The 13,869-nt window shown below is 37.0% G+C and overlaps 1 protein-coding gene across 1 annotated transcript; it reads left to right on the forward strand.

Annotated features, from left to right (window-relative positions):
- The first annotated feature begins 10,209 nt into the window (after window positions 1–10,209).
- Window positions 10,210–11,922, forward strand: LOC113296083 (FBD-associated F-box protein At5g22730-like). Its single transcript, XM_026544423.1, has 3 exons — window positions 10,210–10,215; window positions 10,498–11,115; window positions 11,668–11,922. The coding sequence occupies exons 1-3, from the start codon at window positions 10,210–10,212 to the stop codon at window positions 11,863–11,865; spliced, it is 822 nt and encodes a 273-aa protein (XP_026400208.1). The 3' UTR covers window positions 11,866–11,922.
- Window positions 11,923–13,869: the final 1,947 nt, after the last annotated feature.

A 13,869-nucleotide genomic window follows, 5' to 3' on the forward strand; every position in this document is an offset into this window, starting at 1 on the left:
GAGATCTTGCTGAAATGATCCTAAACATTCGTATATTCACAGATATGCAAAATAACTTGAAATAGGATAAACTTAGATGGTTACTAACAAATGACGGAAAATTTTCAGTTAAATCTATGTACAAAAAACTCAAAAATCCATCTGTAGATGATAACATGTTAGAAAATGCCACCTTCTGGAAAGCTTTCTGGAAACTAAACATCTCGCAGAGAATAAAAAATTTCCTATGGAAATGTATCCACAATATATTGCCTGTTAGGAAAAAATTAGGCCAATTCATGAAAGATATAGAGTTGAACTATGTTTTTTATAATCATGAGTGCGAATCTCTTAAGCATCTTTTTTTCGAGTGCACTTATGCAAAGACGGTATCCATGTTACCTCCTCTAGTAAGTTTAAACCATATAATAATGATGCCAATTTCTCTTTTGCAAATATGTATGATGATTGGATTGCAGGGATAAGTTCAAACTCTGACATAGAGATAATGGCAACCAAATGCTGGTTGATTTGGAAGGAAAGATGTCTTAGGATCTTCCAATCCAAATCTACCACAACTGTTCAGCTAGCCCTTGCTGTACAAAGACACCTGGCTTTTTGGTCCCCATTAAAATCACTTTCAAATGAAAACATGGCCCAAGAGGTAAACAGTTCCTTTAACTCTTTTGTACATGCAATTCACATAGGCCAAGGATGGACAAAACCATCTCCAAATCAATTTAAACTAAACTTTGATGCTTTATGGATTGATGCTTTAAATTTTACTGGTTATGGTCTAATTGTTCGTGCTGATACAAGAACTGCTAGTCAAGCCAGAGCTGGGACTTTCCAAGCCTCATCTGCAAAAGAAGCAGAAGCTCTGAGTCTGCTGGAAACAACAAAGTGGGCTAAGAGTATGAACTTAAAGGACTTCTGGGTGGAAGGTGATTGTCAGAGACTCGTACACTATGCTCAAGGCAAAGCAAGTAATATTTTTTGGAGGAACAAGACACTTACAGAAGAAGCAATGAAAATCTTACATTCTTGTCATCATTTTTTGGGTCTTACTTACATGAATAGAAGATGCAATGTAGTGGCTGATACCCTGGAAAAAGAAGCAAGAAAACAACAGATTCACAAGCAACAGTGCTTGCAAATGCCAATTTTTCTTATTTCCTTTATTTCGTCTGATTTAAATTTCGCAAATTCTTTTGCTTTATCTAATGTTGTAATCAGGGAGAACAATGTGTTGGTAGAAGCCAATATCTCAAGTCACCCAACTGAGATAAGGGAAACCAACCCTTTGGAAAATCCCATGTACTAGTTTCCTTATCAATCCACTTAATTTTCAAAAAAAAAATGTCATATTTTTCTAAATTTATATTCTTATAAGATTTTACCAGTAACTTGTGTTATAATTGGAAACTCGCTTGTAGGCGGAGAGGAAGTAAAAGATATTTGATTCCTGCTCATATAAACTAATTTGAATTACGATTAGAGGAAAAATTTGGATTTATTTTGATTTTGAGTAAGAAAAAGAAATTAAGTTTGATTATTAGTAAAAAATTAAGATTTTTCATTTTAACTTAAATTTTTTAAGTTATGGTTAGTAAATGTGTAGACTACATTTAAGAGAAGCCAATTAAAATCCAAAATAACTATAGTTGCAGGGAAAGCGTATTCACTCTTCCCTCAAGTAAGAATGACTCTTTCCCCAGTAGTTTACAATACTTGCGCATTTATTGAACAGTACCGAAAGAAGGAATAAGTAAAACAAAAAAAATCAACTTCCACGACTTGATCATTCCTTCCATTTCTGGAGAATACTATTTCTACTTGAGCTGTTCGTAATGTCAGTCCACTAAATTCATAAGAAAGATCACCTTGTTGTACAATTAAACATAAATTACTTGTAAACTATAACAAGACTACGACAACTCCCGCGTTGGGCAGTCTAAAACATTCCAAAATTTAGAAGTATATATAACAGAAACCACAAAAGTAAGACATAAACAACTCAAGAGAAGAATTAAAACTAGATACAGCATTAAAGAGAGGGATAAAATGGATAAAGCAGTTATCGTTTTTCTAGCTTTCTTTGGTGTAATTTTCATAGGAGTAGTTGTAGCTGTTGTATGTTGTTGTCGTTGCGCCAAGGAAAAACCCACTACTACTCCAACTACTAATACAGATGGAGGGATGATTGTGATGGTGGGTGCAGGTGCCACAGTTGTAGCTGCTTCTGGTTGTGGTGGGGGTTGCGGTGGGTGTGGCGGTTGCGGTGGATGAGCTTGAAGGATTTTGATGGTGTGGTTATAAATGATCGATGTTGTGGGATTATAGAAGATCAAATGCATGGAAAATGTTAATCAGGATTTGTAAATTATCCATAAATACTTTAAAGTATGGTTATGATTTAAGATATTCCATCATATCCGTCTGTTTGTAATGAATGAAGTTTGTGATTTTACGTTCGGAGAAAGATAAAGGAGGTACATTATGTTTGTTATGTATTTTTCTAGTATTTGTACCAATTTGCTTATGTTTATGGATTGAATTAGTAACACCATCCGTTGTTTTTCTTTTTTCTTTTCAAGGACGGCTTGATATAATTGGCGCTCGTCCTTCACTAAGTCCTACCGGCAGTGGAGCTAAGTTGGCTGATAGGGAGAATACACATGTACAGAGATATATGATTACAAGTAATCAGAAGAGGGATCAACACGATATATGTAGATAGTAACTGCTTGATGCTAAGTGTCATAAATCAGTTTTACTACTTTTGAGTTTCCTCCCTCCTTCATTTAATTTAGTTTGTTTTTAGTTTAGGTTCAACTCATGAATTGTAGTATATAACTATATATATAAGATGCATGGTATATGAAGCTGATCATTCATCATAGCGGTCTAATTGAGATATATATATTATAAAAAGAAGTGGTGTGTATCCTTACAAATCCGATCATCGATTTCGTCATCCAACGGTTCGGATCGATTCGTTATATGTTCTATATAGACGTCCGTCCGATCCCGTTTTTAACATATAATTTTGGACGGCGCGGATTACGCCCGGCCCAACCAAAATTCCCTAATTTTACTTTGACCAATTTTTAGATTTCATGAACCGCACCCTAACCTTACCGTGACCAATTAAATTCGTGGTCTACTCGATTTGATTAGCCAGGACGCATGCATACACATTTGAGAACCCATCACTAAATTTTGTAATGGGCTATAGACATATAATTTTGGACGGCGTGGATTATATCCGGCCCAACCAAAATTTCCTAATTTTACTTTGACCAATTTTTAGGTTTCATGAACCGCATCCCAACCTTACCGTGACCAATTAAATTCGTGGTCTACTCGATTTGATTAGCCAGGACGCATGCATACATATTTGAGAACCCATCACTAAATTTTGTAATGGGCTAGACATATAATTTTGGACGGCGCGGATTATGCCCGGCCCAACCAAAATTCCCTAATTTTACTTTGACCAATTTTTAGGTTTCATGAACCGCACCCTAACCTTACCGCGACCAATTAAATTCGTGGTCTACTCGATTTGATTAACCAGGACGCATGCATACACATTTGAGAACCCATCACTAAATTTTGTAATGTGCTAGACAGCTATTAAGAAATATCTATGTACATGGGCTCCACAGCTCTCACAAATTTTGTATGGACGCATGCATAGGGGTGAGCATTTGATCCATAATCCGTGGATTTAACCGGGACCAACCGTTCATTTGCGGATGGGTGTCCGGACCGTTCGTTAATGGGTTGGATGCAGATGGAATTTTTGAAATCCAACGGATAAAGGATCGGGCCCGGATGCAACTTTGAAAATCCGTTGGACATCCATATCCGTTAAATTAAGGACACTTATATAGTTCTAGAAAATGTTATGGATCATTTAGGAATTTTTAAGATGTTTGCTTGGGGTGACGTACATCGCATTTTTATATTTGCATACATATATAAGATATATAGGTTTTATAAGGAGTCATTTGTGTTAGCTTTATTTTCTTTACTATAAATTTTAACTAAAACAAATCCATTGGATTATCCGCATCCAATCCGTCCATCCGTGCATCCATTGGATGCAAATCCGTTGGATATGGATTGGATGCGGATGCCAAATTTGGAATCCGTAGTGCAATGGATTGGATGCGGATGAGGTGAAAACCGGTCCATACCGGCCCATGCTCACCTCAGCATGCATACAGAGTTGCTAGACCTGCTTGCTAAAAGAACATCTACTTATCAAGTCAATAACTTCATTCCTCGTGTAGGTATTGGTGCATGCGGAGGACGACACGTTAATCATATTTAATATTAGTAAAGGAGATTCAATAAGCTAAGGTTCACGACAAACTTAGAGTATTACTATCCCATCACGACAGTATCCTGTGCTAGATTTAATTAGCTGATTTACCTCAGTTATATTTTTCGTATAAGATATGTATTAGAATTCTATTTACATAATGGTTTCTAAATTAACTACGTTTAGAATATAGGAAACACGAAAAGAAAAAGAAAAAGAAAAAAAATATAAATTTTAGGAAGTTAGGAATATAGGAAATCAATAAATCAAATCTTAATTAGGGGATTACATTGACTCTTGATTTTCTAATCCACGACCCCGGCTGCTATGGCCCGACTGACTAAACACGACCCGATCATTACATGTTGACTAAATTTTAATGCGGGGACTATATTTGACTCTAGATTTTCTAATCCATGGCCGGGGTCGTAGGCCCCGGCTGCTATGACCCGACTGATCAAACACGAAACGATCATTACATGCTGACTAAAATTTTATGTGAGGATATTGACCGGCCGGCCGAACAGTAAACAAAACTCGAAAAAGGTTGATCCCCGGCCGTAGGCCGGGGTGATACCTAATATATATATATATATATACAAGCGTGGCTGATTCACTACTAATGGCGGGAACTGGATGTTCAGGTAATGAATAATCTTCTCTAACTCGATTTGTACGTTGTTTTTTTACTAAAAAGATTAAAATTTTATTGAAAAAGAAAAAAGAGAATACAAGAGAAGAGGACGCCTAAGCGCAACAAGAGAAGACTGAAAAGCCGACCCAAATAAACAGCTGCCACAAACCTAGCATACTAAAAGAAAAGTTCAAGAGCATCACGAGAATTCTACAGCTTCTTCTTGGCAGAAGCTCTTTTTCCTCTACCTAATTCCTCACTGCTCGGACCCAAATCCTTGTTTGCTTTCAAGAATTTGTATCTATCTACGATGCCACCAAAGATGTTTTTCGCCTCATCTTCTTTATCTCCAATAGGTGCTCCTAGTAAGGAATTTAGATTCATTAGAGTACCTATATGTTGCTCTCTTGACATTGTTTTTCTTCGAGAGATACCCTCTAAAGGCTTCAACTTTTCAACACACAACTCTTCCACATCAGTTCCATGCTCGGACTCCTCGCTTTCATCTTCACAAGTAACCACATCCTCATGGTTCTTCTCAACTTCGCAAGATGTATCAACTGACTTGTCTTCTTCTTCTCGACTCTTAGGAAGCGCTTCCATCGTTTCAGCATTAACAATTTCAGAACTTGCTCCTGAAACGCCAAAAGGGTTCAAATGACAAATTGGAGTTTGCTTTGGTTTGAAACACCTCTTACTTGATTCTTTATTCCTTCTAGTATAAGTCTTGCTTTCAGTAAAGGTTCTTCATTCAGATCACCACTCTCTGCCATTTTAGTTAAAGGACCATTTGTAGTTTTGTACGTCTAATGTTTAGTTAAAGGACCATTTGTTGTCTGACATGATAATACACACAGGAAAACAAGAATGGCCAGAGCTACTAGAAGCAAAACCAGACATTGCCAGAGAGACAATAGAGACGGAAAACCCTTTGGTTAGAGCAAGGCTTATCGAGCAGGGAACCTATAGAATTCTTGATTTTAATTGCAATCGAGTTTGGGTATGGACGTCACCAAAGGATCAGTCCGGACCAGATGGTGTGGTCGTCGTTGAAATCCCAAAAGTTGGTTAGCTAAGAAGCCATGTATATTTAAGATCGATTGGTGTAATTAAGATCTCTAGTATAATAAAATCAATCAAAAAATAAATGAGTTAGTATTACTGCTCGGCCACCGCCAGATATTGCCATGGCATGTTTTGTTGGTCGGGACCGGAATCAACTTTCCCGGCCTGGAACACCGATTCCATATCCATGTTTTGATACTCTCCTTGATTGCTAATCTTTTAGTTACTCTAAATAACTAGATATTTCTGACTAATGGATATTTTCATTTTGGTAAGTATAGTATATATGGAGATTCAATATTCAAACCCTAAGCCGAGTCATCCCATTCGCTCATAGATATTGAACATCTTATTACTTAGAGCAACTGCAGTGGACGAGTAAACCCAAATATTTGGTCCAGTGGGCTGGCGCAGTGGGATGGACTATCGATCAAAATTTGATCAAAGAGTAAAAACCAGACCAAATTTGGTCGGCGACCAAGACCAAACCAAAATATAGTCAGGCGTTTATATAATCTCCGCCTACACCACGGACGTTGATATAGTCTACGCTACTCATCAGACACTCGTATAGTTAACGCCCAACGAACAGGCGTTGGTAAGATGTACGCCTGGATGGGGCGTTGGTTAAATGTACGCCCCGTCGGGCGTACGTAAAGTTAACGCGGGCAACAGGCGTTTATATTCTTAACGCCTAAAGAGAGGCGTTTATATAGTCAACGCCTAAAGTTTTAAAACTTTAGGAAATTTGCTTGGGGCGTTGTCTTTATCAACGCCCTATTTTTTTTCTTTTTTTTTTTATTTTTGAACCCGGGCGAACGTATAATCTCCGTCCCACACACCAAGCATTGCTATAGTTCACGCCCCATACCAGGCGTTATCTTTATCAACGCCCCATCCCAGGTGTAATCTTTATCAACGCTGGACGATGAAGCGGACTTTATATCAACGCACGACCAAATTTACTCGTCACCCGCTACGCCACAGGACGGACTAAACCCAAATTTGGTCTTTTTTTTTAGTCTTTGGTCTTTAGTTATACTCGCACCACTGTGGACGCTCTTATGCGACCTTTGAACCCTTAGCATCCTTTCTTCTTTTCCTTCAAGTAACCAAAAAGCAAGTTTATCACAAAATGGTTGGTGCCGTCAAAACAAGAAGAAATCTCTTCAAAACGGTATTGTTTGTGTTAATATCACTTTATTCATCTTGCAACATATTGAAACTGAAGTTACCAGGAGTTGAGGCAGTGCGGCCATTACAAGGAGATATGACAATGGAGGTCGATAACAATAAAAAGATTGAGCTCATTACTCGTCATCAGCCCTTACAAAGAGCTCCCGCTCCGGATCGAGCACCAGTTCCAGATCGTGGTACACCAGCTCCGGATCCAGAACCAGTTCCAGATCGTCGTATATCAATTCCGGATCCTCGTACACCTTCTTCTTGTACCAACTTCCCTAGACTTGCCGACGGTGGCCTCTCTCCATCAAATAATGTTATGGAGACCACGAACTTCGCTGCTCTTGAGAACTTTAACAATGCGGTCATTGCTCCTGCACTGCCCATCAGCACTTGATTTCTTGTTGATTCTGTCGTTGATACCAACTCCGGCAGTAGTACTAATCACGCTGCTGCCTCTATTGATCAGAATAAGCATTAGTTTAGGATCCTAACAACAATATCAAAGAGCCCAAAGGCCATGATTTCCCCTTCCATGACGTCATCAAAGGATCAGTGCGGACCAGATGGTGTGGTCGTCGTTCCCAAAAGTTGGCTAGCTAAGTAACTATGATCGATTGGTAGTGATTGGAATAAATAAGTTTATTATATCTTGATCATTAAATTAAGCTCATGGGAACAATAACAAGTACTCGGTAATTCATAGGTTTGGGCATTCTGTTGGCCTGGTCACCCCTTAAAAAACACTTGAATAAACCCGAGGACCCGTTCAAACAATTTTTGTTCTACATTTTGAATTTTTCAATCTTTGTTGTTGATACTCCTTAATTGTTAGTCGTTCAATTCCGTGTTTTTCCGTTAAAAAACCATTTACTTCTGACTAAAATGGATATACAGGGATTCAATATTCAAACCCACTTCGCTCATATATATATATATATATATATATATATATATATATATATATATATATATATATATTGAACATCTTTTGTTACTCATCACAACAAAGTTTAAACCCTACAAAAATTAGCCTCGGCTTTTCTCCCTTTTCTCTCAGTTACAAACTTGTGCTGATCTGATCAAAATGGTTGCTGATTTGATCAAAAAACGAAGAAATCTCCTCAAAACGCTAATGTTTGTTTTTATATCAGTTTATTATGCATCATGCAACAACTTGAAATTACCAGGAGTTGAAGCAGTGAGGCCATTACAAGGAGATATCAATTGGTTAATGACTATTAAACAAGAGGAGGTCGATGACAATAAGATGATTGAGCTCATTACTCATCATCAGTCCTTACAAAGAGCACCAGTTCCGAATCCTCGTACACCTTCTTGTTGTACTAACTTCCCTAGAAATAGTGGCTGTAACCGCTGTCCACCAAATAATAATGCCATGACGACCATGGACTTTGCTGGTCTTGACAACTTCAATGCTGTCGTTGCTCCTGCACTACCCACAAGCACTTCATTTCTTGTTGATCCTGCCATTGACTCCGACAGTGCTGATGCAGCTGCCTCTGTTGATCAGACTGATTAGAATAAGCATTATGATCCTCATTCCTCGAGAAAAATATCAAAGAGCTCAAAGGCGATCATTTCTTCCTCCATGGATGGCGTACGCCTACGACACTGATATATGATCTCTTTAATTCATTTTTCTCTTGCAAAAAGATGGTTAGAGATATAGCTAAACATTTATGTAAATTCCTGCAAAAGGAGAAACTCTGTAATTCTTACTTCATTTTTATTTTATTGAATTGATATAAAAAAATTAACCGGTTCTCAAATAATGTAACTATGTATCAACACATATTTTTCAAAATCTGCACTAGGGGTGTCAACGGGTCCGGGTCCTCCCGGGTATCACTAGACCCAGACCCGGACCCGGACCCTACTTATAATGGTCGGGTCCGGTTCCTAACGGTTCCGGGTCCGGTTCCTAAACTTATGGACCCAGAACCGGACCCGTTTAAATACCCGGGTACCCGTCGGTTCCGGGTACCCATTGGGTCTTAATAAAATTATTTAAAAAACCTTAAAAACTTAATATATTTTTCTTTTTGGCTTGGATTTAAGTAATTTTTATAAAAATTTATTATTATTTCTTATTAATGTACTAAATAAAGGTTAAATGTAAGAGAAAAAAAATTAAATGAGTAAAATATCAAAGCTAAAACTAGCAAAAATACTTGTAATTTTGCTAAAAACATGAATAAAAGAATGAATAAACGGGTACCCAACGGGTATTACCCGTTTGGACCCGTTTAAATTCGGGTCCAATCGGGTAATTACCCGCCGGGTCCTAAGTAGCTAATGGGTCCAACTTTAGGACCCGGAACCGGACCCAAATATACCGGGTCCGGTTCCGGATCCGGGTAACGGGTACCCATTGACAGCCCTAATCTGCACTATATGAATTTTGCAATTGCGACCCAACTTTGTCCCATGGTCTAAAATCTACAACCAAAAATATGTCTTTATGGCACAAAATGGCCCTTAACGAGGATCCCAACCCATTAACCAATTCCCCTTTATATCCACCCCGGCCGTGTCGCCCGTTATTTGGGGTTCATGCTTTTACCTTTCATCCTCGCGAAAACTCCTAGTCTCTAAAGGGTTGAGAGTTTACTTCTGCAACCTGCCTGAAATCTTACTCTAACCCTGATCAGTTGAGCTGTTTGAGGTAATTAAGTGATTTGATTTGTTGTTTTATCTTTTGATTTGATGAATTGCTTAACTTCGAGTACTCAATTTCAACAAGTTTCATTTCCTTCTTCTAGGGTTTAATAAATTGTCTTTATGTACATGTTTATCATGAGAAGTAATTTTAACAAAATTAAAACCTGATCATTCTGCAGTAGAAGATTATTGAAATGGTGATTTTGAGAAGCCATAACAGAAGAGAAAAGGAAAGGGATAGGATCAGTGAGTTACCGGAACCCCTCATTCATCACATATTCTCTTTTCTTCCCATTAAATGTGTTGTTTCCACAAGCATTTTATCAAAAACATGGAGGTATAGATGGACATCCATTCCCATCATTGACTTTCGCGATCGCAAGTGTCCTTCTGCTTACACCAAAGAGACCAAAGCATTCATTAGATTTGTAGATAGAGTGTTGTCTTTTCGCCAAGATGTTCATTCACCAAGTATAAAGAAATTCTGTCTTTCTTTCGATATTTCTATTGGTAAATCCCTGATTGATGGATGGATTACTACTGTGCTGTGAAAGAAAGTTGAAGACCTTGTTCTTAATGATCGTAGAGGTAGTACTTTGCTTCCTCGGGGCCTTTTTAGTTGTTGATTGATTATGCAGTAGATCCAAACTTCGATATCCAGATTAATGCTCCAAAGTTACAATCATTCAAATACTCTAGAATTCTTGCGAAGGATTTTGTTCTGCCTAAATTTTTAACATTGCTTGATGCAGAAATTGTCCTTGCATGTCCAGCAGGTTGTAGGGAAAGGGGTGAACTTGGTCATCTTGCAACGAAGCTTTTCAGTAGTCTTTCTTATGTGAAACATCTAACTATATTTGATTGTAGCTTAAAGCGTCTTTCCTATCAAGATCATTTCCAAAAGAAAATGCCTACATTTCATAATTTAATCCATTTGGAAGTCACGAGTGCAAGATTATATTTTGGATTAGGATGTCGGGATGAGGGTAATCTACCATGCTGGGTTGTTGGAATACTACTTGACTTTCTTCATATCTCGCCTAATCTGGAGTCACTAATTTTTGCTGAAGGATTGTGCAGATATGCTTCTACCAATAGTAATGAATGGTCACTAAGTCCAATTCCTCAGTGTTTGTTGCGAAGCCTCAAGTCGATTGAATTTCAAGGGGTTTGGGGGAAGCAAGTCGAGAAGGATTTGATAAGATTGTTTCTGAAGAATGCAAAAGTTTTGCAGAAGGTAAAAATTACAATTCTATCATCATATTACAAAAAGAAAATTTCAGAAGAGATAGCTTTGTTTCCTAGAGGCTCAGCTGAATGTGTACTTTATGTGTTTTAAAACATTTAGAGAATTAGTTTGTTGGAGTCAGCAATTTAAATCTCTTTGTTATGTTACTGAATGAATTGGGTAAAACAGTTCGGTGAAGCTCTGGTGAAAGTCATGTGAATGGTCAGTGCAAATCAACCTCCAGTCAGGAGTTTCATTTTTTGCCATGAATTCTAGTTCTCTACAATTAATCCCTCAATAATGTTTCCTTTGTCTTTATTTTATTTTTTTTGGTAAAGATACGTTGTCTTTAATTTTGGTTTCTTTTTAATCCTTTCTTTAACTTGTTTTCTGACAAACTTATGTTTGTCTTTATAATATTTCGTTGTTTCTAGAGTTTCATTTGCCGCCTTTAACTCTCTATCATTATTCCTCCATCCTGATTCCTTTATTTTAAGTATTGTTTCTCTTACAACATATAAGCATCAAATGTTGTTGTTGTCGATTTTAAATTTAATGTAGGGAAGGAGATATAGTAGAGATTTGAAATCAATAGCTTTCTCATTCCTCCTTCAGCAGCAAGACACCCACATGGAGTTTGAGAAAAGGCCTGAGAAACCAGTTCTTGAACCAAGTTGTTCTCGCAGCTTACCGTGGTTTGTACGGCCAACCAGTTCTTGGTCAGAGTTTGATTTCTTAGTCTTTTGTTGTGGTCTTTAGTTCTTAGAGTTTACCTTTCATTTCTAATTTCTAAATGGTGTAGTGCCTCTATTGTTTTGAAAGTTTCTGATAAACTAGCATCTCTAGTATGATCTGTACATATTATGGTTAATTTTGCATACTTTTAGCATATCTTGAAAGTTGAAACAAAATAGTCTCTTAAATGTTGCCCACACTTTTATTAACCATAGCCCAAAAAATTTAAGCTAGAATGAAAAATCAAAGTTACCAAACATGTCTTAATTTTTTTACTAATAATCCTACTTCTTCCCAAAAATCAAAATATAAACCCTAACTTTGTCATCCAAACTAAATATACTTCAAGATCCAAACTAAATATTTTCAATTTATTTCTAAATGTTCTCATTATTCTTATAAATGCCCAATTATAAATCTTAATGTTCACTTCTCCCCTAAAACAAACTAAACCAAATTTTTCACCTTTTCTCTAAAATGATGTTTTTTCCTAAACCATGATTATAGTAATATGGATTGAGGTTCTATATTCTAAGGTTTTGATTGTTTTCCAAAAAATCAATTTTCTAAGACTCCGTAACCACTGTTATTCTATAAAAAAGAAATCTAAGATGATGTTCTTTTCTCCCAATCCTCATCATATTAAATTGAGTATTCTTAAAAATCATCCATTATGCAATATATCTTACGTAACTTTGATTATAAAAATTATATAATTAACTTTATCTTTATTTTTTTGATTAGGGATTTGATAATTTATTTTGGGCTATATTTAAAAATTGTGTATAATTTTATGGGTTATGTTAATAATTATAAGAATCCGTTTGGTTAAATTAATGACATATTTTATGTGGATTATGGTTGATAAAAGCATGGGCTATATTTAAAAGAAGCCTATTTTTTTAAATAGATTTTTGGGCTTGTTAATATTGCACTATGTCCATTGAATTGCTTAGGACTGCCAGACAGTATGTGTTGAGTTTATTATTGCCTAGATTTAAAGGTAGTATCAATTAGCTTGATGGTCAAGGAATATGCTAGTTCTTTGCTAGTTCATCAGCTACCTACTCGAGCTCTGGGAGTACAAAAATGTTCTCAAGAGTTGAAGTTGAAAGAAGTACAGTAGACAAGGAAACAATAACAGAAAGTACAATGGTTGTGTGTTAATTCTACCTCGACTCCTCCAATAAGTCATCAAACACATCTCGTATCCCACATTTCACCAATACATAAAGGTGAAAGGTGGCAAGACACATCTGTACATCAATGTTGGGACACCGGTGCTTATACACTTTGGCAAATGCTGATGACTGGGCAACTAGAGGTGGGCTTCATAAAATCGAATGGCAAAAATCACCCTTCTCAGCTAAATTGCGGAAGTTCACGCCAAGGGCTTGTACTTGGTTTACACAAGGCAGTATCGGATACTGTTCCACGAAAGCTAACCGGCACACTTCTTCTGCATATAGCATTAGCATCCTGAATAATGCTCAAATGATTTATATCTATATTAAAAAAGATTCAACTCCGTGTGGCCTCCATTGCTTTATTTTGAACATCCTTGTGTATTATTTTTACTGTTCTTTTCACTAGCAATTCTTTTACAAGAATGTATGTTATCTATAACTTGGTTACGTGAAAATTAAAATGTTTCTTCATTTTAACCATTAGAAATATGCACTTGCACACTTCTTTGCTTTACTTTGCCTGTCAGCCTGTGCCACTAGTTCGTTGTTTCAAACACACGAACCTAGCCACTCGAAAGATGGCAGAGCCAACTGATGGCAAAAGGCAAACAATGCATATCTAACCCATAGGTATAATATCTTCATTTCCTGCATTCAAGTTCCAATCTGCAACCTTTCATTTGCAGTCATACAATCAGATTAACTTAAATTCCTCTTGTACTTGCAACCCTTCATTTGCAGTCATACAACAACAACCAGCCTTGGCAGAATCTGCATCCACAACTGACAACACGGTTCATGACAGAGTGAGTTGCATCATAGCTCATTTTTCGCTCAGATG

Source organism: Papaver somniferum, chromosome 7 (genome assembly GCF_003573695.1).
Source record: "Papaver somniferum cultivar HN1 chromosome 7, ASM357369v1, whole genome shotgun sequence".
NCBI lineage: Eukaryota > Viridiplantae > Streptophyta > Magnoliopsida > Ranunculales > Papaveraceae > Papaver > Papaver somniferum.

Coding starts and splice junctions, on each gene's coding strand:
- LOC113296083 (XM_026544423.1), top strand. Junction 11,116..11,667: donor ATGCAAAAGTTTTGCAGAAG/GTAAAAATTACA, acceptor AATTTAATGTAG/GGAAGGAGATATAGTAGAGA.